The sequence below is a fragment of the Catharus ustulatus genome, chromosome 10 (assembly GCF_009819885.2).
Source record: "Catharus ustulatus isolate bCatUst1 chromosome 10, bCatUst1.pri.v2, whole genome shotgun sequence".
Taxonomy (NCBI): Eukaryota; Metazoa; Chordata; class Aves; order Passeriformes; family Turdidae; genus Catharus; species Catharus ustulatus.
In genome coordinates, this window is record NC_046230.1 from 15646505 (window position 1) to 15673391 (window position 26887).

Consider the following 26887-nt stretch of genomic DNA (forward strand, 5'->3'; position numbering starts at 1 on the left):
TGCTGCAGGGCATGGAGACACTCACCTGGAGATGGGAGAGGGCAAATTAATAGATTAATGGGCAAAAGCACCTCTTCTGATAAGTCTGAGCCCAGACTGTTTTCTAATGTGTTGCTTTCCAAGGAGAGGGTGTATGCACTCACTTGGTAACTTCAACAAACTTCTCCCAAAGGCAAGATCACTTTCAAAAGAAAAAGTTGGTGGGAGATGCATCTACACACAGGCTGTCTACAATGTCATGGGCTGGGAAATGAAACTGGATTCTAAAAGGAGGTATTCCTTAGAGATTTAATGGGCTTTGCAGGATTTGTGCTGAATAGAAGTAGCCTTTCCATTAGGATTGTAGGGATCATGGGCTCTCTCTGCTGGTACCTGGCTTTGTGACTTTTTCTGGACCCTCTGCTGGAAGAAGAAACACAGTTCCAGTTGGCAACACAATGAAACACAGGGTTTCCTGGAGATATCCCTCCTGGTTTCCATAATGGCAGCACCATGTGGACCAGCCCCTCTTGCACCCCACTGCTAAATAATGCAGAGAAAGTGAATATGCAGACCCTTAGAAAAATGGCCTGGCAATTTTGTTGGTGAAAATGCCAGTGCCTGCTTCTAGTAGGAAAGATGGGGGGAGGGAGATTGCAATATTTTGTTTCTGGTGTATAATGTTAAAAGCAAACAGAAACCCCTCTTAGGGATAAAGGAGCCTCTCAGAAGTGCTGTAACCTGCTTGAGACGTGCAGAACTTTGTCCACAACCTCAAGGACTTCCAGGCCAGCTTCAAGCATGGCATGTGTTGGCCAGACAACAATGAAAGCTTTGAACAGACTTTGGGTCAGAGTTCTGTTTTCTTGGAGGGGGAAAGGGAAGGGAGACTGGTGCTTTGGTCTTGTATCAGCAGCTGTCTGTGGTGAGCCACACGATTTCAGTGGATGGCAAGGCTGGCTGTGGCTTCTCTGTGCAGGGCTGGTTCCTGAGGCACTGAACCCACAGCAGCAGGTCTGCTGCAGAGCTATTGCTGTGCAAGACTTGAAGTGCCTCTGCCCTAGCTCTGTGGTTTCAAAGACAGCTTTTAAACTAACGTGGGAGTCTGTGAAATTACCCTGCTGCGATGTGTCAGCTGTTGACACAGCAACATGACAGTATGTCATCACTTATTTCCTGCTTGAGGGATCATAAAGCCTTTTTACATGGTTTATTCCCATCTGTTTTCCAAAAGAGAAATTTTATTGTATCTCTCTTGCCCTCATTGTCCTCCTCTTCCAGACTTGGCCTCTGAACCTCGCTGATGAGCTCTCTGGGCTGAGGTGAGAGGAGTTACCCACCTCTTGTACATGTTTGGGGCTGCACTGGCCCTGCTCTGAGCCATCTCTTTGGTCTGCTGTCACCTGCTGACAAAGAGGACTGTTCTGTGCAGTTAATGTGTACCTAAGGCTGACCTCTTTGCCTGAACAGCCTGGGACCAGCAGGCCAGCTGAGCGTGAGACAAAGAAGTGTGACTTGAGAAACAGCAGTTGCTTTGCAGCTCTGGTTTGAGCATCTGGGCATAGTGGGAAGCTCTCAGCCCATACCTGAAGACAGTTTGAATCTCCAGCTGCAGTGGGAAGCCCACCCTGTGCTGGGCAAACCAAGGGGTGCAGCTCCTGGTGCTTTGGCCTTCCCTGGAGCTTCACTCAGAGCAGCTCTTCTTAACAGGAGTCAAAAGCTGCGACTGTTGTTGGTCTGGTGTAAAATGCAGCCCAGAACTGAAGGGAAATTGGAGGTTGTTGTCTCTCCTGCCCCATCACAAGACAGAGCTTTTTCTGCAGCTGCTGTCCTGTGAAGCAGAGCCTTCTCCCTCTACCAGGGCAGGCACCGCCTGTGCAGCTGGAGTCGGACACATGGGCGGTCTCACGGTAAATCCTTTGGAGAGCTGCGGAAGGAGCTTGGCTCAGGTCTGTGTCAAGTGGGATGAGGGAGGGAAACGCCTCCAGCTTGTTTGTGGTCTGGCAACCAGAGAACTTTCTGCTGCTGTCACTGGAAACCAGGGCTCTTTTTTACATTGACGTCGTTCCTGGAATGTTTCTGCTGCGAGTGCCGGTGCCACAGCCCGGCACCGTGAGCTCCGAGCATCTTGGAGGGGAGGGATGCTGCTGTCACAGAAAGCATCTGTAACTCATAACCCAGAGAGCTGAGTGCACCACTGGTGCTAGCTGTGCAAGTCTGCCCATGCCTCTGTTTGCCAAGTCACCATTCAGGTCATGCAGATTTTATTCTGTGCCCCAGATTCATTTTGGATGGAAAGCCACGTGTTTCCAGTGAAGTTACACCTGCAGGGATTTATGTTTTGAATTAGCTTCAGAAATGACCAAAACACATTTTTCAAAAGTTCTTCATATTTGTACTTTTTAAAATATTTCTCTTTTTTTTGGTAGTGTTAGAAGGATTGTCTGCTATTTAACAGTAGTCTGATCTGGGAGCAGATGAATGTTTTTCCAGCAGCTTCTTGAAATGAACAGCTGTTGTTCGCTAAGTCAGACAGAAGGGTTTTGTGGAAACCAAGTCCAAACTGATTCTCTTTAAAACAAAACCAAAATTAGATGCGGTATTATGGTTAGGTGCACATGCCAGAGGCTGAGTAAATGTAACAACAGACTTGTGACTTAGTCTTCACCCTATTTAATCCATGAATAGTTGGCTGTAAATCTCTGTTTAGAACAGAGTTGCTGGGAAGTGCTGCAGCTCCTGCACTCTCCAGCCTGGGATGCTCTGAGCTGTTGTTAGAGGTGTGTGCTGGCAGATCCTTCTCACTGGCTGTGATGGGATTTCTCAGGGCTTGTACTTTCCACTCGGGGGTTTGGGGCAAGTCCCAGAGGATGTCACTGCATCCTGCCTGCCTTGCTGCCCTCTGTGACTTTCTGTCTCTGCCTGTCTCAGTTGTCACCCTGGATTGTGTTTAACCAAGCTAAAGGATCTTTGTGAACCAGATGGTGACTAACATCCTTACCAGAAGTTTTGTTAAAATATTTAGCTATATTTTATTTTAAAAGTCTCTGCACTGACATATCTGTTTCTTTAAGCTTTCTCTTTTCTGTGTCAAGGAAAACCATGTTTGGTACAAGAGAGAGAGACTGGTTCGGTTCTGCTGCTCCAGGCCAGGAAAAAGTTAATGGCATGAAGTCTGCTAGATAGCAGAGCTCCTCTGCCTTCATCCATGTCATGTGCTGCCATGGGAGCTGCTTGCAGGTTTGTTTCCTAAATAAATAATTTTTAAGGGTTCCTGAGTTTGCTGATCAGGTTTTCAACAAAATGGAAACATTTGCAGAAAGCAAAAGGGTGAATCAACATCTGGCAACTTCCTCAGCCACTGTAGTTTTTGTTCTTTCTTGTGGACAAATGCAAAAAAAGAATTTAAGTGAAGTCTTTGTGCACATAAAACCCTCACTGTCCAAGCATGATTGATTAGGGACGCTTGCTGTTTCCCTAATTCTCTTTCTTAATCTTGGCATCGCCCATGTTTTCCGTCCTAGCTATTTCCACTGGAGATGAAATGCTTCTCTGCGGAGGGGCAGGGACACCCACCCACCCACCCACGTCGGAGGCTCCTCAGACAAATGGGTCAGTGTTCCCTGCAATCACGGGGGGAGCAGGAAGCCAGCCCCTGGCCACAGCTCAGGGCAGCAAAGCCATTGAGAGCCTGACCCTATTTGACTTCTCTTTTCTAGATCTCAGTTTCTATAAACAGCTTTTTATGGTATTTGCCTTTCAAAGAGGAACCAGGGTGTGGATGGGAACAGTGACAAAGAGCCACTTATAAGGACTGAGTGAGCCCTTACAGGAGTCCACTGCGTAATTTTCAGATCAACAGAAAAATCTTGCAATGTCTTAAGCCCTGGTATGTCATGGGAGGTATTTAAATGCTGTCATTCAGCCTCCCAGCAGTCAGGGCCAAAAGGTTTGTGCTCCTATTTAACAGGGAAACTGAGTCATGGGGGTGCTTAGTGCCTGGCAGAATTACCAGAAAATCAGAACCAGAGCCAGCAATTGAAAGCAGAACCCCAGTGCTTGGCAAACACTGGCTTCTCACAGGAGCATGACTTCAGCTGTGTCCTCAGCAAGGGCAGACAGCTCCCCATTTTTTGCAGAGTGGAGCACAGCTCTGCCTCAGGCAGCAGGTACTGCCTCTCGGTGTGCCAGGGTGATGCCAGTGCTGGGGCTGCAGCAGGGTCCCAGAGCCTGCCAGTGCTGGGAGTGATAACAGCCCGGGCTCAGGGGGGAACCCACAGCATCCCTGTGGGACACAGCACTCCCTGGGCATCCTGCTGCATTCCTGTCCAGCTCCCCACGGGCTCCAGGCTGCACATCGTCCTGCAGCTGGCAGGGCTCCCTCTGCAGAGGGCTGTCCTTTCCTGGAGCTGCAGCAAGCAGCTGCTTTCTCCATCCCAGGCAGGCAGAGCAATGCAAGCAGTGATGGAATACACAGCTGTGTCGTGCCTCAATGACACGTGCATCCTTTAGGATGTTGATGCCTGGTGCTGGTTGAGCATTGAGAAACTGAGGAGCTGGTGCTTGGCTGGGAGACCAGTGAAGGTCATCCATCACCAGGGATGCTTTCCAGCCCCTGATGTGAAGAAGGTTGTGCAGGTCTGTACAGATGTGAAGAAGGTCTGTACAAGGTTCCCAGCAAGCAGGGCCACAGGGGTGTCAGAAGATGGAGCTTAACACTGCTTGTGTTTAACTTCATCCAGGCTGTGGCTGGCATCCTGCCTGGCTCTGTCCACATCTGCCCCAGTACAGGAATGTGCCCAGACCATGGACTGCTCTTGCCCAGGGTAGGGATCTGTGTCTTATTTCCAACTGGTGGCTGTGAGGAAGAAGGTGAAGGTACACACCTGTAGGAGAGCACAGAGTCAGAAATGTGGGATGTGCCACTGATCAACCCTTTGCAGAGGGCTCATCTCTTGGCTGCTCTCAGGGACAGATGGGTGCCCACTTCCCCTGGGGTCACTGACTCCTTTGGCTGCATGTGAACTGGTCAAACTGGGAGATGACACATCCCATGTCATTCTGCTAATTCTTGTGAAGGGAAAACTGTACTGCTGGGAGGACCTACTCTGCATTTCTGTAGGTTCTTTACCAAGGCAGGATAATAGGATTAATAAGAATGCCTGGAAGCCTCAGTCAGCGGAAGCACAACCCCTTAGCTCAAGTCTCCTTGCCTTTGCTCTCCAAGCCGATTTGCCTTGTTCTCTCCCACTGGATGTGGATGTTTGGCAGCCCTCTGGGATGGGCAGCAGCTCTGGGTCACTCACAGGGTGAAAGTGATGCTGCTACAGCAGCAGATCTTGTGATTTGGTGCTAATGGCTCTATAACTCCATTACTGTCCTTTTGTGGGGGGGGGGGGTGTTTTATGCACTAATTAACCAAGAGTTTGATTTGATGGCGATACTCCGGGCTCTATTACAAGTGGGCAATTGTGACTGAACATCCCAGTGGGCCCCATGGCACAAAGGAGGGGTTTGAAACCCTGCTCTGTGTGCAGCACATTTGGCAAAGGCTCCTTCATCCCACCCCTGGATCGAATGTCCTGATAACGGGATGGAGCTGCAGGGCTTGTTTCACTCCTTTGAGGAACGGCATTAGGAGCCAGCAGCCCCCAGGTCTGGTTCTGATTTGCTGTGAGACATCAGACTCCTTACCTGCAATTCAGGGAAAATGATCCCTCTTTGCAGGGGCCTCGCAGGGTTCAGCTAAGATTAATAAGGGAGGGAGGGGAGATGAAATATCTGTGGCATTCTGTTGTTACTATTAATGATGTAGAGTGAAGCCAGGGCATCTCTGTGAATGATCACTGTATTTGCCTCTTGAGATCTGGCTGTGTTTTTTCCCTCCTCTACTAATCAGGACAAAGTTAAACTCTGTAGTAGAAGGGCTCAGAAACCAGCATTTCTCAGTGTCTGAAGAAAAAGCAGCACGTTTCCTGATGTAATTAGGTCCAGGCTCTCAGGAAATGAAGGCTGTCTAGCTGATAAGTGTTTAGTAATGATTACCAAGCCAAGGCTGGGGAAAGCAAGCAAAGTGTTTTCATTGCAGAAGCAACAAATCCAGCTGAGGCTTGTGGTGTGTGTCACGTATGGAGGCAATTGTCCAAGTGGTATGTGGCCTTGCTCACTGCAGCACGAGCCAAATCTGCCTGGTGTAACTCCACAGGAGCCTCTGGAGATGCACTGAGAGCCTGAGCAGCAGAGCACACATCTCCATACAGTCCCCTGGGCTGCCAGAGGTGTCATTCTGGGGAATGGAGTTACTCTGCTCTCAAAGCCAGCAATTCCTCTCTCAAATTAGTAACAGTGCTCATCAAAGCTGGGGGAGCTGGAGGAGGGTAAGGGGCACTTCTGCAAGCATAGAATTACATCCTCTCTAAATGAAATACACGTTTCTTCAGTGGTGCTGGGTAAACTGAATGTGCAATGCAAGAAGGTGGGTTCTTCGGTGTGCTTTTGTTCTGTGTGTCAACCCTTATGAAAGGGAACCCTTCCCCCAGAAATTTCAGGGTTAGATTTTGCAGAGGAAATGTCTGTAGGTTGCTCTGCTGTGAAGTCAGCACAGTCCATCTCTTGCCAGCACATTCATCCTGTCAACAACCCTTGAGACCTGGTGTGCCCTCAGTGTTCTGGATGAGAAGGTGCCTTGTGGACCCCTTTCCCTGCTCTGTTTCATGTCCCTTCATTTCAGAAGATGCATTTTGGTGGGAAACCCTACCCCTGTTTTATTCATTTAATTATAGGTTTGAGTTTTATGAGCATTGAGCATTGGAGGAACCTGAGGAGTTTTGCAGAGCTGCTGCAATGCCTCTTGCCTTCCAATGAGTCAACGTGTACTCTGTAGTTCCACGTTTTCTGAAAACTCCAACATAGCCTAGTGGTAGGTCTTTCTCAACCACACGTGTACTCTGGTGAAAATAATATACTGATGTCTTAAAGCCTCCCAAATCCCTTATTTACTGCAGCCTGTATAAATGAGTTCCAGAAAGGATTACACAACTCCCAGGAGGACAGGGCCATCAGTGGCTTTTCAGGAGAGTGCTCCAGAGGCAAATCCTGGTTCAGGAAGCCCGAAGATGCTGGACATTGCTGACAATGCCCTGTGTGTGAGGGTCACTGTGGACCTGCCATGTCCTTGTGCCTTGCCCTCAAGTGTCCACCCCTGGCCACTGCTGGGGGAAGATTCCTGGGATACTTGAATCTTTGCACTGAACTTGGCAGCCCATACACGTAGTGTTCCTGGCAAAACCTCTCCTTTGCTTTTCAGACCAACCAAGATTAAATTGCAGCACTATGGATATAGATTCACTTCTTCCTTGTACTCTCTTCCTTTCTCTGTAAAGTTTGTTTCCAGTGCAGTGCCTTCATGCTGGCCCAGTAGGGGTGAATCAGCACAGATATTTCTTTTCAAATGTGGCAGTTTTCTTCAAACCTAAGGCATAGACTTAGTTTTCTTCCCCTCAGTGCCAGTTCCCCTTGTGATGAGCAAAGCCCACCCTCAATCTGTAGATCTTCTACAGACTTCTCCAAATGCTTGAAATGGAGTCTGATGCTTTATTTAATCAGATCTGCAGTGCCCTGATGTCCATCACCATCATGATGATTTCCATGAATTCAGCAGCTGTCAGTCAATATTTGCAGGGTTGAACTCTGGAAAAAGTATTCAAGAAATATTTTATCTTGAAAAAATGTGAATCAAAACCATTTCCTTGAAGACTGACAAAGGTATTGGGTGAAGGGACAATGCATAGATACGCTGTCAGTCTGTTTACTTGTTGAAATTTATGGTTTGTTTGCTTCTCCCTTTGCTGCCCCACCACAGATCAGGGCAGGGAGAGATAACAGATAACCTCTTCCTCAGATAGCACAGTCCTGTTTGCAGCCCACCCTCAGGGCTCTGCACTCTGCTTTTCAAACTGAAGCTCTGGTGCTAGTACCATACACTGACCATGCTCAGACAGCACCTTCTTCAGGAGAAGACCTTTTTGTTCTCAAGGAAAGGTAGGGAGACAGTCCTCAGACTGGCACAGTTGACAAAATTCCATTTACAGCATAAAAGGGCTGCAAAAAGCAAGTATCATTAATCACCAGGTTGCTGTGGCTTCCTGGCTCTGGAACAGTGGTGCAAAACCAAGTGTCTTCTGAGAAGGGCGTGTTCTAGGGACACACGTAGCTGTTTGGATGTTGTTAAGCAGCAGCAGACAAGCATATGCATCTGCACAGGAAACTTTGGCTCCCAAAGGGCATTCAACAGCTCATCATGTCTGACTCTTCTAAGAGGTGCTGAACCATTGCTAAATCGTAGAAAGGGAGGAAAATTTCTGCTGTAAGAATTTTTCTGCTTGTCTCAGATTTTTCTGTTGTGTTTTTCTTAAGTGTTTTAGTAATTACTTCCATAGAGATACCAGTGTGCAGACAGCTGGGTTAGGAGTCTGACCCAGTTATCAGTCAGTGCAGCTTGGTTAGCTGCAATGTCCAGGGAGAAAAGATGCTGGAGAAAATTCACATCTAAACTGCAAAGCTGCTTTTAACTGCCTGCCAAGTTTGTTTTGTTCTGGTTTTCCCCTAAAAGCATGAGACCCTCCTCCCCTGACAGCAAAGGCCTCCCTCACTCCTTGCCAGTGTGTTCAATAAGATTCACCTTTCTTCTCCCGGGTGTTTCCATGACTCTGGGGACGGCATGACTCTCACTTATCAGTCAGAGATGATATATCAGATGAGAGCTCATTATTTGTCTAACAGGCAGTGGCCTACAGGAGTGCTGGTGGTCCCTGGGGAGGGGATAGTCACATCCTGCTTGTTCCCAGCTGCTCAAGTTCATTAGCTTCAAATGTCTGGGCTCATCTTTGATACTTTTCCAGGTGAGCAGCAGCTCAGGCTGCCACAGAGATGTTATAACAACAGGAGGGAGGATATGCAAGACAAAATTCTGCTGTGGAAAGCCTGGCTGGTTTCATACTGTCCACCTTTTAGTATCAAGCACTGCTTGTTGCCATTAGTGTGTGTGTATTGCTTCTCCCATGCTATTCATCTCCAAGGGCACTGGATAATTATCTGACCAAGGAAAACCCCGGGGTGTAGGAACTTCGTGGGTAACAATCTGCACAGATTCCTGAGGGCTGAATACATCCCACCTTTTCCTCACTGAAAATACTGTTTCACACACAACTTAGCTGCTCTCAGTTTGTAAGGCAGAGCTGAGTGTCTACACAGGACAAAATGTGGCTCAGAGTGTATCGCACAATCAGCCAGATTGAAGATTCAGTAAACACAAACATCTCCCACTGCTTGCTCTGCAGATGAATCTTGCAGTGCTTCAGTGTGTGGTAGATTTATATGGGAAGGGTCCTTCCTGCTGGGAATTGTTTTTGCTGTGAGTAAATGCCCTGCTCCTCCTGCAGGATTTGTTACACAAGTGTGCACTGAAGCATATAATGCACAGCCAGAAACGTGTGGAAATCTTCATTCCTGCGTGCCTGGGAACAGTTCAAGAAGAGCATGTCAGAGAGGGAAGGAAGGGAGAATGTAAGGGTCAATCTAATTTGCTTTCTCAATGCCAAATGGCCCTTTCAGATGGGGTTATCCAGTCAGTCTGCTCAGCATGGACTCATGCACACATAAAATAATCCCAGCATGGCTCAAGTGAGGGATTTGTTAAGAAACATGATTTCCGTCTTCATTAATTGAAAGAATTTTTTTCCATGAAAAATATTGAAGTGGTGTGTTCAATTTGGGCTTAGATTTCCAAGTATCTCCCACTTTCTGGAGTCTAATTCATCATCTAGTCAGCTCATTTGACCACGTACCTACCAATCCACATGTGTTTGTGTCCTGAAAACTGCTCTTTGGAATACCAAAAAACCCCAAGCCATTTCTAAATTTCCTTTCTCATGAGAGATTTTCCCTGTGCTATTTCTGCAAATTTGTTCTGTTTTGGATTTGGGTCTACCAGAGTAATTGGTAGGCAGCAGCAGACAAGCTGGGGAGGTCTAACAGGAACTGTCCAAAGCAGGCTGGAGGTTGTCTTCATTTTGAAAATGAAAAAACCCTCAGAAAAGATACATGTGGAGCCTGCAGGAATGCATCATTATTGCCTCCCTTCACAGCAGTAGCAGGGATAGGAAGCAAACCTGTTTATCTTGAGCTGGAAGACAAGAAACTGGTAAAAGGTTTGGAGAGCAGGGGATGGTGTGGTTCTGAACTTAGGGGTGCCTCACACCTTTGACTCTTGGTACCTCCTCCCTGCACTGGATTAAGGTCCTTTAATGCTGTGTTTGCCTTGCTCTCTGATTTTGGTGGTTCTGTGGGGCCACTTAGTGCCATAGTGGGCTGCAAACATCATTCTGCAACTGTGTGACCCATCAGCAGAGCGAAAACTTCCTGATTAACTTCTCTGGAGAATTTCTTCCTTCTTATTTGCAATAATAAAATAGTTGAGACAAGGTTACACGCTATTTATAGGCATCTCCCCGCTCCTTGCTCCTGCTCGCCTGGGCAGTAAGCTCTGCACAGACACAACGAGATTAATCCTTCATGACACTGAACCTTTTATTTCCCTTGTTGTGCTTGCAGGCTTCCTCTGCAGAGCCCAGTGCTCTAAGCCTTCAATACAACACAGCAGCACTGGAGCTGTGGAAAAGTTTAGAAGAACATTAGAAAAACATTATCTGCTCAGCAAACCAGGGATTGTCTGCCAGGCTGGAGACTTTGTTTTCTAGGTCAGCTGAATGGTTTGAAATTTTTCATCACAAGTTTCATGCCAAGTTCATGCACTCTCCAATTAACTGAGGTTATGTGCAGGTAGGTCCAGTCCTGGCATGGCAAGAAATGCTGAGGGATCTGACATGTTTTCCAGCATATAAACCTTACTTCTGTACCCCTCAAAAAAGAAGTTTTAATTGCAACTATGTTTTATGTGATGAAGAAACCTTAATGTAGAAGCAGATTGGATCAGGACAGTCTGACATATAATGCATGACAGCTGCCAGTATCTGATATTAAGTTCAGTGGAGTGGGAACTTACCATGAGAAATAGTCTGAGGTCTTGGTTATATCGTACCTGTGACCTCTTTTCTCAGGTAGAGTCGGTATTGCTTTGGCTACATTCTCTTTAAAATCCTCTGACTTTCACACCTGTTTATCCTCGGTTTTGCCCTGAAAAGCTTAGGGTGAGCTGAGATCAGCTGAATACCTGTAGTTGCTCTGGCTACAGCTGCTTCCCCCATAAGCTGCAGTGTGTCAGTGTTCAACACAAGCAGAGTGGTGGTGGGAGGGCAGCCCTGGCTGCATGAGCCCACTGTAAAGCTGTGTCTCACACACCTGGCATCCTCCCTCTTCCACTTCCTCATCCCCACTGCCCAGCTCCAGAGACCAAACTTAAAGGATGCAAGTTTTGGGTCATAGTGGCTGAAGCCGTGGTGCTGCTGTGGGGCCTTTTCCCTAGGGAAGGAGCAGGAGTTTGTGCCAGCTTGCTGGGCATCTGGCACGAGAGGGGCTTTGGTCAGAATTCATTTGTCTGCTAGTAGTGAAGGCAAGTGTGAATTCAGAAATGGCTGCACATGGGGCTGAGGCAGTCTGAGGTGTTTGGGGCGGGTGTTAGTGATGAGGTGAATCCTCTGTGATTCTCTTTAGGGGACCCAACAGCCAAAGTGGGAGTAAAATCAAGCAGCAAGTGAGACATGTTTCAGTGAGACGTGTTTCAGTGAGACAGCTTGCTTCTTCAGCCCAGCAGGTTGGTGACTGTGGCATCACAGGTACAAATCAGGTTGCTCAGAATGGAGTTTGCTGGCTTAAGCGTATCTTGGCAGGTACCAGAATGACAGTGAATAGTAAGGGTCTGTTAGTGTTGTTATGTGTCACTGTGCAGCCCCTGCAGGCTCATAAAGGATTTTCTGAATGGTTATCAGTGAGAGCTGGGTTCAGTTGTCTGGTGATGGCCAAGATGCTCACTCAATGTCCTTTCTGCAGCCTGTGCTTGTTCCTGCACAATGCTCCAGTTACAGCAGCCTTCCTAGCTTAAGCCACCTGGCAGGCTGGAAGCCACAATCCCACTGAAGCCCAGACCAGCACTGTCCCAGATGGGAGTGAAACTGAGCGTTTGCAGTTTGCTGAAATTCTTTCATCTGAGGTTCTTCTGCTTAAAATAATTTTTTCCTATTTTTCTGTGGAATGAACCACTCCTAAATTGCATTGAGGAAAATAAACAACTTCCAGCATCAGAACCCAGCAGTGCCTACGTGTTGTATTTTCCCCTTCTGGGCTCTAGAAGTTGGCATGTTAAGATCAGAATGGACAGGGCAGGGTGTTCCCAGGGCTCTCTCAGTGCTGATGTTCTGATTTCTTGTGTCTTCTCTGGTGCAAAGCTGCAGCAGCGGTCCAGCGATCTCATTCCAGTGGGGTGAGCAACCAGACCTTAGAGCACATACTGAGGTTGTGAGTCTGCATTTGTCATTTTTTCCTTGCTGATTTTCATTCAGCAGTTGTTGTGCAAAGATCAAAATCTTCTTGTGTTACGTGCTTGCACATGCTTATGGCCCCCAAGTTGCTTGCCATCCAAATAAACAAAATTACTACTCTGTGGGAGAAATGCTATTATTTTTATTGTTATTAGTTGAAAACAATGGAAAATCAGGCACAAAGAAAACAAAATTATTCTTTTTTCCAATGGCTACACAGTGAGATTGTGACAGGGCCAGGAACTGAGTCCAGGTGTCCTGAGTCCCAGCCCAGACCTTTAAGCACCAAAATATCCTGCTTCTTGTGAATTCAGAGTGTTTTGGCAAGGGTTTCCCCAGAGTGTTTCATTACTAATGTCAGAGCTAGACTCTGAACGTGTCTTACCAGTCAGGAATTTTGCTTTTATATACACTCACCCACTGAAAAACTCCCCCAAACTTAGCAGCTGTTGGCTTGTTCGTGTTACTTGAAAGTTTCTAAAGTAAATATGGAACATGATAAATTGAAAAGCATTGAGTTGAAATGTTCTGCTTCAAGTCCAATTAGCAAACTCCAAAGGTCATGTCTGCTGTGTAGAGCCAGCAGGACTAGACACAGTGTGAGTCTTGTTTGAAAGGGAATTTCTGTTGTCTAGAAATCAGGCTCATCCTATTTCACAGGAGTGGATGTTATCCAGAAGAACTAAGTCCATCCTGGGATCTCTGACAGTTTTTGACATCTTCCTGAAAGGGATCTAGAACTAAGGGGAAAAGAACATCCCACAGCAGACTATTGCAGACTGTGTTTTGAGGGACCACTTCCCCTTCTGAGAGGTCCTTAGTCCCTTTTAAATCTGCACAGGCAGGATGTTGTTTGTGAATAGAAATCTGTGGTGTGGAAGAATGCAGTTCCCCCAGGCAGCTCAAACAGTGGCTTCTTAGCAGTGCTCTGGATCAGGTCAGCAGCTCACATCTCCAGCAAACCTTTTATTCCATCCTGACTGTCTCTAATTACCAGCTGCAGTGGCATTCTCACAGACACTCAGCAGGACCTGAGGATTCCCTTTGGGAGATGCTCTGGTCAGTCCTTTATCCCACATCCGATGGTGTCCAGCTGCAGTGAACTTTTCCAGAATGGGATTATGTTGAAATGATCTATTTCAAAATGGAATGTATGTTTCTGAATAGGAATGTCTCCTTTTTTAAAAAACCAAAAACTTCAAAACTTCTACTCTGAAGGGGTTTTGGTTTTTTATGTGCTGTCCCGGTTAAAAATTCCTTATAGTCATTTTTCATGCCTGCTGGAAAGCCAAGGGATTATTATGGAGAGTGGTGTCCTTTGGAAAACTCCAAATGAAAGACTGGAATAGATGTTGTTTTTGCAGTAAAATCTGGCTTCTCAGCACATGTTGTCAGTACAGAGATAATCCTTAAAAACTTCTGAAGTTTACACAAGGCAAATTTTTTGCATTTCTGTGGGCAGTGCAGCACAGCTGTGCTCTGGTGTGCAGACCTGGGCAGTGGGCTGGGATACTGTGGCTTTCACCTTCCTTTTGGGGGTATTGCTGTGTGCTTCTTGGGCCAGCTGTGCCCTGGAGCCTGCCTGCCCTGCTGTAGGATGACAGGATGTGAAGCTCCTGCTTCCCTGCATCTCTCTGTTCTCACTCTGCTGGCAGGGTTTGTGTGCTGGGTGCCTGTGCAGGTGAGCTGCTCTACCATGTCACATCGGTGTGCCTGAGCTTGCTGGCTCTGGTGCCTCAGGAGCAGCCTTGCAGCACTGGCAAGGGCTTGCTGTGGGTTTTGCTGTCAAGGAAAACACTTGGACACAGCCTAGCCTGGGCTAGCACTAGCCAGGCCCTGGCTGACAGGCTTGGGTCAGACTGCTGCTGTATCCCAGGGGCCTGAGTGCAGCTTGCTGGTACTCAGTGGTGTTGGCTTTCTTTCAGAAGCAAGTGTTTTAGTGACTTCTCTCTTGCTAGCTCGTGCAGAGGTTTCACCTGAACATCTGTTCTGCTCCTGGTGCTCCCAGCAGCTGCCATGGATGTGTTTAGCACTAACAGTTCTGTTTGTTTATGAGGCTTTCTCCAGGGTGCAAGTGATGTCTGGTCTCAGTTCTAAATCTCGAAATCCAAAATAACTTGGTATATCAAAATAAACTTCTCTTTATACCTCTGCCACTATCAGCAGAGTCTGGCCTTTTGCAGCTATACACAGCTGAGCTTAATAAATGGTCCTCAGTCCCCATGCCCAAGCAGAAGCCCTCAGCCTGGACATAGCTCAAGGCTTGTAAAGAGAGCAATATTTGCAGCTGCTTTTCCCTCCTCATATCTCATATCCATCTCATATCTCATTTCCATCTCATATCTCATGAGAGCATCTTTCCACCTGGGACTGTGCAAGGGGTTGGAGTAACTGAGTTGAGAGGATGTGCTGCTGGAAAACAGGCTGGATCACATCACCAACAGACCATGTTGCAGTGACTTGTCTGGCTCTCAGGAACTCCAGCTCTTTCCATTTCACTTATATGGGGCTTTCCTCTCAATTCAGTTTTTTTCTTCAGCCTCTGGATTCAGGTTTTCCTTTGTTATCCCATCATTTCCCAATCCAATGTATCAAAAGGATGTCAGAGGATGCAGCATAAACTGCTGTGTTCATTTTCCTACATCACCAATCTCACTTGGTCTTTCCCACCTTTTTACAGCTGAACAAGCTGGAGGAGGCAGCAAATGCAGCTCACACCTTCTTCATGGCAAACCCAGAGCACATGGAGATACAGCAGGACCTCGAGAACTACAAGACCATGTCAGGGAAGGTCAGCTTGATTGACCAGGAGGCCAGGCAGCACATGGTGAGTGTGAGCTGAAGAGGTGCCACCTGAAGTATCAGGAAGTCTGGAGAGGAGAGATTAGGAGGCCAAGAGAGATTAATGTATGAGTGGGGAAATTCTTACCAATACAGCAAAACAAACTCTACCTTTCACCATTTTCACTTGAGGCAAGCCTGCTCTAGGCACTCTGCTCTTTGTTTGATTGCTACATCCCCAGTCTGGTCCCTCTATTCCAAGAGCTCTGTGGTCATCCCTGCCTGTGAACAAACAGCAGCAGACAGCTTTGATGGACGGCTCTGAGACACATCTCAGCTCCTGTGTGTTTGTTTCTTTTGACCTGAGTTCTCTCACCTGGGTACCTCCACATGGCTGGTTGTGCTGGTGAGGGTGCAAAGTGGCACAAGAGAGTGTCAGCAGTCCCCACCTCCCAAAGCAAAAGCCCAAGGGCCACCCTCAGCTTCCCAATTTCACAAGACTCAAGGGAGCAGGAGTGGCTGTTGGGTGTAATTAATGGAGGTGCTTTTGGGGGCCATTCTAAGAAAGATCATCCTAGGTCAGGACCAATCTGTTCTCTTGGCATTCAGTATTGTTGTTTGGTGGGAGGGTGAAAAAAACCCAAAAAAACAAACATGATTTTTAAAAAATATAATGCATAATCTCGGAGTGTTACTGAGGATTCCCTAAGTATGGAGGAGTTCAGAAGAGCATTTGGGCAGGTTTATTAGGTTCCACTGGTCCAAAAGTCCATCAATGGCTTCAACATGGTTTGGTGCAAGTGGTTTTATCTGATAGGTATCTGGAAAGATCGTCCTCTCCCTGTCCCCTTGTGCCTTCTTTTGAGAAGCATCTGCAGGTGGCAAGGGCGGGATGCTGTGCTCCAGGCAGTGCAGCCTGCTCATGGTCTGTGTCCTGCCTACCTGCTTTGCAGGAGGACTACAGTGCTGGGGTGAGGCACTATGACAGGGAAGAGTACGAGCTGGCCATTGAGTTCTTGGAGCGTGCCTTGAGAGGATACTACTCTGAGGATGAGGATTGCCAGATCATGTGCGAGGGACCGCAGAGATTCGAGGAGCACGAGTACCTGGATTACAAGGCTGGCCTCTACGAAGCTATTGCAGGTGAGATCTTTTTGCATTTTTAGAGTTCCCACCCTTGACCCTGAAATGTTTTTAATTATTTAGTTTGGCCCTTTGGCTGGATTTGTTAAGTGTCTTCCTTTCCATCTCTGCTGCTGGTGAGTAACACTGCAGGAGGCACCTGGAAGCCCAGAAAGTGCAAACTCAGAGGACAGTGAACTAGAACATCTTGTTTGTGTCCTGAATAGAAGCTGGGCTAGAAGAAATTCATTTCCAGATGTGTGGAATATTTACAGCTTTACGTTAGAGCTGGAAGTTCAGGTGCTTTATCATAAAGTGCTTCCGTTTCCCCTGTACACAGTCTCACACACCTCCCTGGAATCTAGACGTGGCTGGCCTTTGTTTATGTTTTCTGTTTCTGAGCGCATACAAAGAGAGCAGCAGAGCTCTCTTGGCCATGCTCCAGGTGGCCAGGAAGGTTGCCAGAAAAGCTCGTAACATGGATTTTCTCCCCATCGAAAAGGATGGATTTGTCATTAGTGGAGGCCCACCTAATTACAATCTTGACTGAAATCTCTGGAGAGAATTGAATGTTGCTGTGTAATCTTCAGATTTGCATGTGTGGCTCTGAGCCAGAGAGGATTAAAACAGTTCATTCTCAGTAGAAATGAGATTACATTTAATTAGTCGTAAGGGAAGGAAGAGCAATAAATTAAAGTTTGTTTGGTGACAGAAATCTTATTTATCTGCTTATGGTCTTGGAGTTGCATCAAGCTCTGAAATATTGCTGCTTGTATGGAAAATACTTCACTCAGATGCAGACTGCTTTTTGGGTTTGCATAATTCTGTTTGTGTCGAGACAGGAAATCTAATTGAAAGAACCATGAGGAGAAACCACCAGAATACTGGATGGGAAGCTGCCCTGGTGGGGTTTGTTTACCCGTGAAAAAAATAGAAGTGTTGGAAGGGCTGACTTGGTACCAGTGTGGTGTCAGCTGATCAGGCCTGCTTTTGGAGCCTTGTCCAGGACACCAGGGGCCACATCAACAGAGCAGCCTTGGGTGGCAAAGCAAACCCAGCATCCTTCTCACTGAAAGCTGCTGCTCTTCAGCAGCACAAACTGCTCCTGTGCTGGGCAGGTCGAGTGCAGCCCAGTGAGCTGAGCTGTGCTGGCCCATCCTGAGCACAGGCAAGGTCATGTCACAGCAGGATGTCACCTGGCAGGGACAGCAGCCAGATGGTCCCTGCAAGTGCTGTGGCTTGGCCATAACAACCCCAAACCCCAGGAGCACTCAGGCACCCAGGAAACAGGGAGTTGAGGGAGGGAAATAAAATCTGTGATGCAACTGCTTTTCTGTAGGACACTAGGTGCTTCCTTCCAGGACAGCTTAATCCAAAGTTCACCCCTGGTCCAAGGCACTCAGGCCCAGATGTTTCAGTAGGGAGTGGGAACACGTAATATACCAAGAAAAGAGAGTTTAGGTTTCTTCAAAACTCATTTCTCTTTTCAATCCCAAACTGATTTGCTGTGCTGCTGCTTGGGGTTGAAACACTCTCACCTTTTCCCCCCAGAGATAGATATAATTCAGTGAACTGATTCCAGTCTATAAGGCCTATTTCTAGGGCACTTTGACAGTACCAAGAAAAAGCAGTGCTTCTCAGTGATGGATTGATTATTTCAGGTCTAGGATGCTTAAACAGGTTTAAATTACACAAATACAATTTATGTCCTTTCCCTTCTTGCTTTTCTTAATGTAATAACCCTGGATGTGCATGGTAAATCAGGTAACTGCTCAACCTACCTGTCAAGAGCACATAGGCACTGTTCTGAGTTTCCACTTGATTTCATTGCAAATTCCTTAGGCTGTTTTTATGGCAGCTCTAAGAAATGCTTTGGAAGCTGAGCACATGGTTATTTTCAAGCCTGTTTGTTTCTTAAGGTTTTTAATGGTGTGCAGAGACAGAGCAAGCAAAGTAGATTCGTAAGTACATTGCAGCAAAGGCTCCAAAATGGAATCAGATGTCAGTGTTGGGTTTGAAATTGTACAGCTGGTATGATGCCCATACTGTGGGCTCCCACCAATTAAGAAACTTTGTTAATGGCAAATGTTTACCATGTGCTTGTGATTCCCTGGGAGATATCTCATCTCTGAGAAGCAGCACTGGGATTTCTGCTGCCCAGATTTGCACCCTGGACCTTTTGGACTGGCCTTGCTTGGCCGTGCTGGGAATCTGCACCAACCCCTCTTAGATGAACCTCCCTGTGCTCTCAGGACCTTTCTTGCTGCAGGAAAGGAGAGGATTCACGATGAGCTGAAGGAAGGGAGTCTGGAGCTGGATTTCCTGTGGCAGCACACGTGGCCAGCTTGTCTTCACCCCTCTGTTTGCCCTGTGGGTGTTTTTGGGTTGAAGTGTTACCTGCAGGCTCTGCATGCCCGGCTTCCCTGGGCTGAAGCAAGCTCCTGACACTCAAAAGAGATGCTCAAGCTCCCTCTACAGATGACAGGAGGAGGAAGGCATTTCTTAAGGGGGCAAAAATGTAACTGCAACTCTGTCAGATTGGCTTTGTGGAGGAACCTGAGCTCTTTCCCTCGGTGCACACTCACCTGCTTGGGGAAAGCAGTGTGAGTCGCACATCCCTCAGCTCAGGAGCTTTAACCTCTGTCTGTCCCTGTCCCAGCACCACCACCCTTCCCAGCTCAGACCCTTCTCCCTCTCTTCCTGGCAGATCACTACATGCAGGTGCTGGCCTGCAAGCACGACTGTGTGCGGGAGCTGGCCACGCGCTCGGGCCGCATCTCGCCCATCGAGAACTTCCTGCCCCTCCATTACGACTACCTGCAGTTTGCCTACTACAGAGGTGAGGCTCTCGTGCTGCTCCTCACAGCACCTGCTGGCTGCTGGTCGTTTTGTACGAGTCCAAATCGTTCCATGTGGGAGTAAGGCTATTTCCCCAACGTCCACACTACACTGATGCAGAGGCATGGTGTGAAAGAGAAGCAAAGGACGTTGGAAATTGTCTCTTCAAAAATCAGGTGGACTGAAATACAATTAAGTAGTTTTATGGAGGTGTTTTAGATCATCAGTCAGGTTTTAAAAGCCCAACCTTTAGCTTAACATTACTATTCTTTAATTAAATAATGCTATTTCAGGGTCCTTTCATTTGCCTTTTGATATTAAAATCCTTGGGATTTATATGTTTCACGTTTTCTGAAATGAACTGATACATTTTCTAAATTAATGTATGACAGATATGAGTTAGCTCAAGCTTATCCCAAGATGCCAGTTTTTTCCAATTACCTAATATTTTCAGATTCACAGTAAAGTTGCAGGGATTGGCAGCATGGCAAAATGTCAGGGGTTGGCAGGGCTTAAAAATAATGCCGGTTGTGTGGTTCTGTGTGCTATTTTATTATGTTCTGGTGCATAAAAGAAGGTAGAAATCTTCAGAAATCTGCTCTCTCAGGCTTTTGCTAGTAACTCTTTACTGAAAAGGGTAGACTGTGCAAGGGTCAAAATTTCTATTCAAACATAAAGATTCTTCATTCATCCACACAACGAGAAGCAAGCAGGAGGAGTCAGTTCATGTGTGGTGTACAGGCTTCTCTATTCCTCTGCCCAGACAGAGGTTACTGTGGTGGGTAAAGCCCCTGGGCCCAGAGAAATGCTGCACAGATGAGAAGCAGTTTGATGCAGGACAGTATCCACATCCTGCCCATCCTGCTGGATCCATTTGGATACCATCTGGTCTGTGCATGATGGCAGGAAAGCCCTGTCTCTGTGCCTCAGTTTCCTTGCTGTGGAGTGGTCAAGACCAAGTGGCATCAAAAGAGCCCTGTGAAGTGCTGGCTGCCACTCCAGCTGATGGGGAGCTCGCTGTGCTTCCCTCCTGCAGAGTCCCCTCCTGGGCTCTGTGTGAGCCCCCTGTGCTCCCCTGACCCCTTTGTTTTGGTCCCCAGTTGGTGACTACGTAAAAGCCCTGGAGTGTGCCAAGTCCTACCTGCTGTTCCACCCGGATGATGAGGATGTCCTGGAGAATGCAGGTTATTACGAGGGTCTCTTGGAAGGTACAGTGGATCCAGCCACCATCAAACCCAGAAAGGTGAGAGTGAGTGACACCTGAGAGCTCTTGCTGGGAGGCTTTAACAGAAAATCTGCTGGCAATGAAGGCAGCTTGGCAGCTTTCCCCAGTGGGAGCACTTTGAAAAGAGAAGCAGAAGCGCTGGGCTTGCTGGTGATGCTGAGGTGGTGATTTTCAGGGTGCAAGTTCCGAGTCACTGTGTGGGGGAGAAGATTTAAATGGGGACTTCAGCCTAGTAAAGCCTGAGCAGGGGCAGGGAGGGCAGTGACCAACAGTGTAAACTCTCCTGCTGCCAGTGCTCTGGTGGACACACGGAGGAATGCATGAAACACCAAGCAAAGGGCAGCATCTCTTCAGAGAGGGCTGAGAAATATTTTCCCAGGGAGGCTGGGATCTCAGCATTACTCTCAAGTCTCTTAGCTCAGAGTTCAGAGCTCAGCCTGTTCTGCAGGGAGTAACTCTGCTATCACAGGGTTAGGCTGGGGTCAAATAACCAAACTGTGTGTGTTCCATCACCCAGCAGGACAGGCTTCCTCTCCAGTCTGGGCAGCCTTTATCTGTGGCCCTGGGGCTGCTTTCCTCACCATAGAGAAGTTCCTCCCATCCTGTCCCTGCCTTGCTCGTTCCCCTTGCACCATATGTAGAGTGTTGGCAGGAACTGGTGTTTCCATTCCTTTGGGAATTCCTTGACTTCCAAGCAAATCAAGGGGAATTTGGTAAAGTACTAAAAATAAAAGCAAAATGATAAAAAGGAAAACAAGAAAAATTGTTGTTTCCCCTCACAAAATGAATCTAGGAAAAAAAACCCTGAAGCTGACAAAAACATGTAATTGTTCACAGTGTTTTAAAGTTTTCTGTAAAAAATGAATTTACTTTTGCTTTGTATAGTAGTTTTCTAGGAGAAGCACCAGTGTTTTGTTTGCAGATTTTTCATTCAAAATAAAGCCCTCTAATGGACAATTTCCAGCTGGCTGTGCTTTGTGACCCCCACACAAGCACTCTGGGTGCATCCCAGGGCCAGGCCATGGGCTCCATGCAGGGAGCTGAGGCACAGCCCAGCCAGGGTCCCTGCCCCACCAGCCTGAACTTGCCCCATTCTGCAGTTTCTCTGGCCAGCCTTTTGCCCAGATATTTTGAGGCTCTCCAAGGTGCTCAGGAGTTTCTGCCAGCTGTGGACATGTTTTGGGGATTGACACTTCCTAAATGAGTTGCTGAACACCTTCTGTCATGTACTGAGTGGCTCAGCCTTGTGCCTAGGGTTGCTCCAAGCATCCCTCACCCCACAGCAGCCTGCAGCATTGCATGAAAACCTCTGTCCTGCAAAAGCTGGCCATTTTCTGCTAATTTTCCTTCTCTTTGCAGGAGGCCAGAACGCTGCTGCGGCGCCACAAGCTGGAGTCTCACCTGTTGCAGGTGGCGGCAGCCGGCCTGGGATACGCCTACACGGAGCCGGTAACGCCCCGTGTGCTGTGCCCAGACCCTGGGGTTCACTGCCACAGGAACAGCTCCCCCTGCCCCTCTCCTGTAAATCCAGTCCTGTGTAGGTGACTCAGGAGCTGGGTCTTGGCCTGGCTTGTTCCCTGTAGGAAAATAGTGATGGCAAGGCAGAGGCGGCATTCCTGGGGTGAAGGAGAGGCTCATACAGCTTCATCCAGCTCTCTTACCATGGTCTGAGCCTCAGCCACTGCCGTGGTGATGGGGTGAGACAGAGATGCCTGGGCAGGCTGGGCTTCCTTGGTACTCGTCACACTGTGCCAGTTTGGGTTCACATTTTCGATCTGGTGATGTCAGACCATTGCCCAAAGTTTTGTGGGATGGAGCCAGAGAGGCTGGCTGATGTCCTTGGGAGTCAGGCAGAGCAGGTAATGCCCTGGCTTTGACTGGAGCATTAAATGAAGAAGTTTGTCCTCTCTTTTCCCACAGAACTACTGGAACAGGTACGGCGCCCGCCAGGACGAGCACAGGTGAGCCACAGTGCCCCAGCTGAGCTGCAGCCTCACCATTCCCCACGGTGGGATCCGGGGGATGTGCTCATGATGGGGACCAGCCTGCCACTCAGGGGTACTGCCCATCCACCCAGCACACCACCATGGTTCAGTTAGGGCCCTTTGCCCCTTACCATGGCAATCATTCCCACAAGAACTTTATTTTAGCTGGGCGCCTCAAAACCAGCAGTGGTCTAGAGAGAGTTTGATGGATGAGGCAAGTGGTGCTGGTTAGATTTGTTGGTGTCTGTGCTTTGTTGGTGGAAACTGTTGCTCCCATTACCAGAAAAGCAATGTTTTCCACAGGGCAGGGTGAAGGCTTCAACTTGTATGGTTGTGACATTTGTACAAAGTACTGATTTGCTTGGGGTTTCTGTGTATTGTTTTCCAGAAGTGCAAGTCCAAGAACTTGTGGCCAAAGTCATGATGTTCCTCTTCTCTTTTGCTCCTCAGTGTCCCATCAAGTATCAGCAGTGAGCCAGAGGATGGGCCCCGGCTGTCCCTGACAAAGAAACCCATGCCAAAGCCAGATCGAGAGCTCAAGGAGGGTAAGGCTGACAAAGATCAACAAAATCAGGGGATTCTTTTTCTTCCTTTTGCTACAGACTGCAAAGGCTGGCCACTGAGCAATGAAAGCCACTCTATTTAAGGGAGTTCAAGTTTTTTTTAAGAGACAGAGAAGTCTTCAGTGCTGCCACAGCATTCCTGGGTCTGTGGATCCCAGGGCACTGCTCTGCCCCTGGACTTGTTTTTCCCACCTGCTGAGCTACTCAGTACAGAGCCCAGAGATGGAGCTGGGTCTTCCTCTCCGTGGGGAAAGTGACACCAGCAAACAGCAGTCTTTCCTGCAGGTGCTTTCAGGCTCAGTGTGTTCCCTGTTGTCCAGGCTGCAGGATGGGTGCTGGGAGCAGCCTGTCCTGATGCTTTGCTAAATGTGCTGGCTCACACCATGCTAACAACCACTACTCTTTGCAGACTAAGCTTACGATTTCATGTCTTAGCTCACATGAAATCACTTGTTTATAAGCCTGTCAGCCTGTCAGCAGACATTTCAACTATTTCAGCACATTTTCAGCAACCGCAGAAAATACCATAACACTTTAGTCTTCTACTAAAGACAGGATATTTTCCCTTTGCAATTTTGAAAAACATTATTTTAGCCAAGCACCAAAGCAGAGTCCTTGCTGCAAAACAACAGGGTCTCAAGCCAGCTGTCCTGTGTCTCTAGTGAGCCAGCTCCACAGCAGCAGGCAATTAAAGCTCCCTGTAATGCAAAGGGTGGTAGTGCTTTTGGGGCAATTTTACAGCTTTCCCCAGCCCAAGTTGTGTCCAGCTGCTCAGTGTTGTGTTCAGAGTGTGTTATCCCTTCTGTAGCTGTACATAAAATAGGCAAATACCACAGGAAGATACCAAAGATCTTACTTAAGCCAAGAGCTGGTTGAATTATATTTGTTGGCCTGTTTGCTGTTTATAACCAAGTAATTTCAGAGTCCTTCCTTCTGTTTTTATTTCTTTCTATGCTCTTATTCTGGTTTACTTGCAGAATGTTTTTGTTTGCAAAGAAATCTGAAACCATCAAAAAGAAAGTAGGATTTTTGTCCATCCAGCTGCTGCCTTTCTCCATTGTCTTTTTTCCTTCCTCTCTTTTTACTTGGAAAAAGAAAAGGCCGAAACAGAAAAGTCTATTTGAATTTTGTACTCTTCTGTACTTCTACCCTTCCCCCCTTCCGCCTTTCTGCCAATTCCTTCATTCCCAAAAGTCCAAAGAATTCCTCAGTTTCTCTGGGGTGTTTTTCACAGAGCACAGACACAGGAAACAGGTTTGTCTCTCTGCTGGTGCTTAGGGCAGGCAGAGGCAAGGAAAGCAGGTGGGAGCCCACTGTCAGTGTGGGACAAGGGTTCTGTCCATGGCACAGAGCTGCCCCAATAGTTCCGTGGGAGGAACAAGAAGAGGTGTTGGAAGTGTTGAGTGATGCCTTCAACATTCACCCCTCATGTGCCTGTGGCTGGGGAAGAACATCTGAGCTGGAAAACTCAGCCCTGTGTTGGAGCCTGCCAGGATTTGAGAATTCTGATTCTGATCCAGCTGTATTTGCAATAAGTGTGGTTATCAAGCAGCAAAATCAGCACAGTGAACACCAGAAACATCCCATCTTTTCCATTTCCAACAAAGCTAACTCTTCAGAAATGAAGCTGTGGGCTAATGACAGGGCTCTGTGGGGCTCACATGTCCTCCATAGGTCAAGGAGACCTGCCAAGAACACAGTTTTTATTCAATAGACAGGAAAAGTAAAAGTTACAAAAGCATTGTCAGAGAAGTTTCCTTGTGCCACATGGTGAGAGGAACCCTGCAGCTCTGTTTGCTCTATTTCATTGCCTGTCTGTGCCAACAAATAATATTCCTCACAATTAAGATGTATTTAATTTTTCTCCTGGAGAAACATCTGGTTTAAGCTTTTATTGTTACCATTACTTTCCTTTTATTTCTTCAAGGAGAGGTGTGGAAGAGGCTTCAAAAGATGGTGGTTTAGGGGCCTTGCTCTGGCTTTTCGATCAGTCAAATTTGATGGGGATGTTTTGAAACCTCTCTAAAAAGCTTGCAGGCAGAGGGAGGCAGCTCAGAGGCTGGATGTGAGGGCTGGCAGGGACAGCCATGGCAGCTCCTTTGCCTCAGTGGAGAAGGATTATCCTCAGAGTCCCCTGGCTCACCCACTCCCTGCCCTCCTTCTTGCAGGAGAGCAATGCTTGCTGCAAGCTCAGCACCATGTGAGGTTTCCTCTGTGTACAGAAAACAAAACACACTGGTGACAGCTGCAGACAGGGGCTTTGCCTGCCAAGCCAGCAGCATCCACACAGCACAAATGCAATGGGAACCTACACTGGTGTTGACAGCTGGGCTGGAGAGCCAAATGAGCCACTGTCCCTGTCTGTCCCTGTGTCCCACTGGGGTTTGCTGTTTCCAGGCTGTGCTCCCTCCATTTGCAAGGCAGCTGTTGAGAAGGTAGAAAGTGCTGATGCTCCTGCAGCAAATTGATTTCATCTCCTTGTGTTCCCATTGCTTCTGTTTCTTTTGTTCCTGATGGGAGGCCAAACTTTGCTGTGGAGCTCTTTGCCTGTCAGCACATCTGGGGGACTTCAGCTGGCCTCCAGCCACTGTACAGGACATCAACAAGGCCAGGGCATGTTCAGCAGGATGGTTTTGTGTCTCTCCTCAGGGGGCCCTCTTCTCTACAGCGATGTGAAGTTTGTCTACAACTCTCAGCAGCTGAATGGCACGCAGCGAGTGCTGCTGGACAACGTCATCTCGGAGGAGCAGTGCCGGGAGCTGCACAGGGTGGCCAGTGTGAGTGGGCAATGGCCCTGGGCTGTGTGACACTGGATGTGTGACCAGCCTCTGCAGAGCTTCTGGGTTCATGCCTTGCTGAGTGTTACAGCTGCTGGCAGGATGCCTGTGGACAGCAGGTGGATGTTTGTCCCCAGTGCACACCCGTAACTGCAGCATGGGACATAACTGCTCCATGCTGGGCTGTTCTATGAACACGCTGCAGGACAGAGCCTGTGCAGAAAGAGCTCTTTCACCATTTTATAACAACCCCAAAGGATGCTCATCCATCTGAGCCTTCTCATTCACCATTAACTGAGCTTGGGAAGGGGCTGAGGGTGCCTGAACATCCCCAGTTAGAGGTGGGTGGTTGATATCCAGCATCTGTGCTCACAGAGAGCTGCTGCACCTTTCCACCCCAACTCACCTGGCCAGTGAATGCAGCCCTGGGTGATCTGGGGAAGAGCGTGCCATGCACTTCCACTGCAGATCTCTCTCTCCTGACAAACCAGTTCACTCCTCATCTGTGTTCATGTCTTCCAGGGGATCATGTTGGCTGGAGATGGTTACAGGGGCAAAACCTCCCCCCACACCCCAAATGAGAGATTTGAAGGAGCCACTGTCCTCAAAGCCCTCAAGGTACAGCTCCCTCCTCCTCCTCCTGCTGTCCCGTGCCCTCCCTCCCAGTCTGCACATGCACTGCCCTCTCTGTGCCCTTCTCCTTGCCCAGTATGGCTACGAGGGCCGAGTGCCCCTGAAGAGTGCCCGGCTGTTCTATGACATCAGTGAGAAGGCTCGCAGGATCGTGCAGTCCTACTTCCTGCTCAACTCCACGCTCTACTTCTCCTACACGCACCTGGTGTGCCGCACCGCCCTGTCCGGTGAGCAGCGGGGCTCCCAATGGAGCAGGAGCGTGGGAGGGGTTCAGCCCTCCATTGGGGGTCCCAAGTGGGGGTCCCAACCCCAGAGTAGCTCTGTTTTGCTTAATGCTTAAACTGATGGCCAAGGGCTGGGGAAGGTCAGCGTCCCACTGCAGCAAAAAAGGGGTAATGCTGTTCTCTCCCCAAAAAAATTTCTGGGATGTCTCTTGGTTTTCATATGTGCAACTCTTCCTATTTTCTCCTTCTTTTTCTCTTGCCTCCTC

General features: G+C 48.0%; 1 protein-coding gene across 3 annotated transcripts in view; it reads left to right on the top strand.

Moving 5' to 3' along the window:
- P3H2 (prolyl 3-hydroxylase 2) overlaps window positions 1-26887 on the top strand; it is a 62155-nt gene that overhangs the window by 31343 nt on the left and 3925 nt on the right. For all 3 annotated transcript variants that reach the window (XM_033068989.1, XM_033068991.2, XM_033068990.2), the window contains exons 2-11: window positions 15154-15300; window positions 16208-16397; window positions 19084-19215; window positions 20315-20457; window positions 21799-21888; window positions 22360-22400; window positions 22875-22969; window positions 25637-25764; window positions 26287-26382; window positions 26474-26624. In XM_033068989.1, coding sequence (XP_032924880.1) covers window positions 15154-15300; window positions 16208-16397; window positions 19084-19215; window positions 20315-20457; window positions 21799-21888; window positions 22360-22400; window positions 22875-22969; window positions 25637-25764; window positions 26287-26382; window positions 26474-26624 — 1213 coding nt within the window. The remainder of the gene's footprint in view (window positions 1-15153; window positions 15301-16207; window positions 16398-19083; window positions 19216-20314; window positions 20458-21798; window positions 21889-22359; window positions 22401-22874; window positions 22970-25636; window positions 25765-26286; window positions 26383-26473; window positions 26625-26887) is intronic.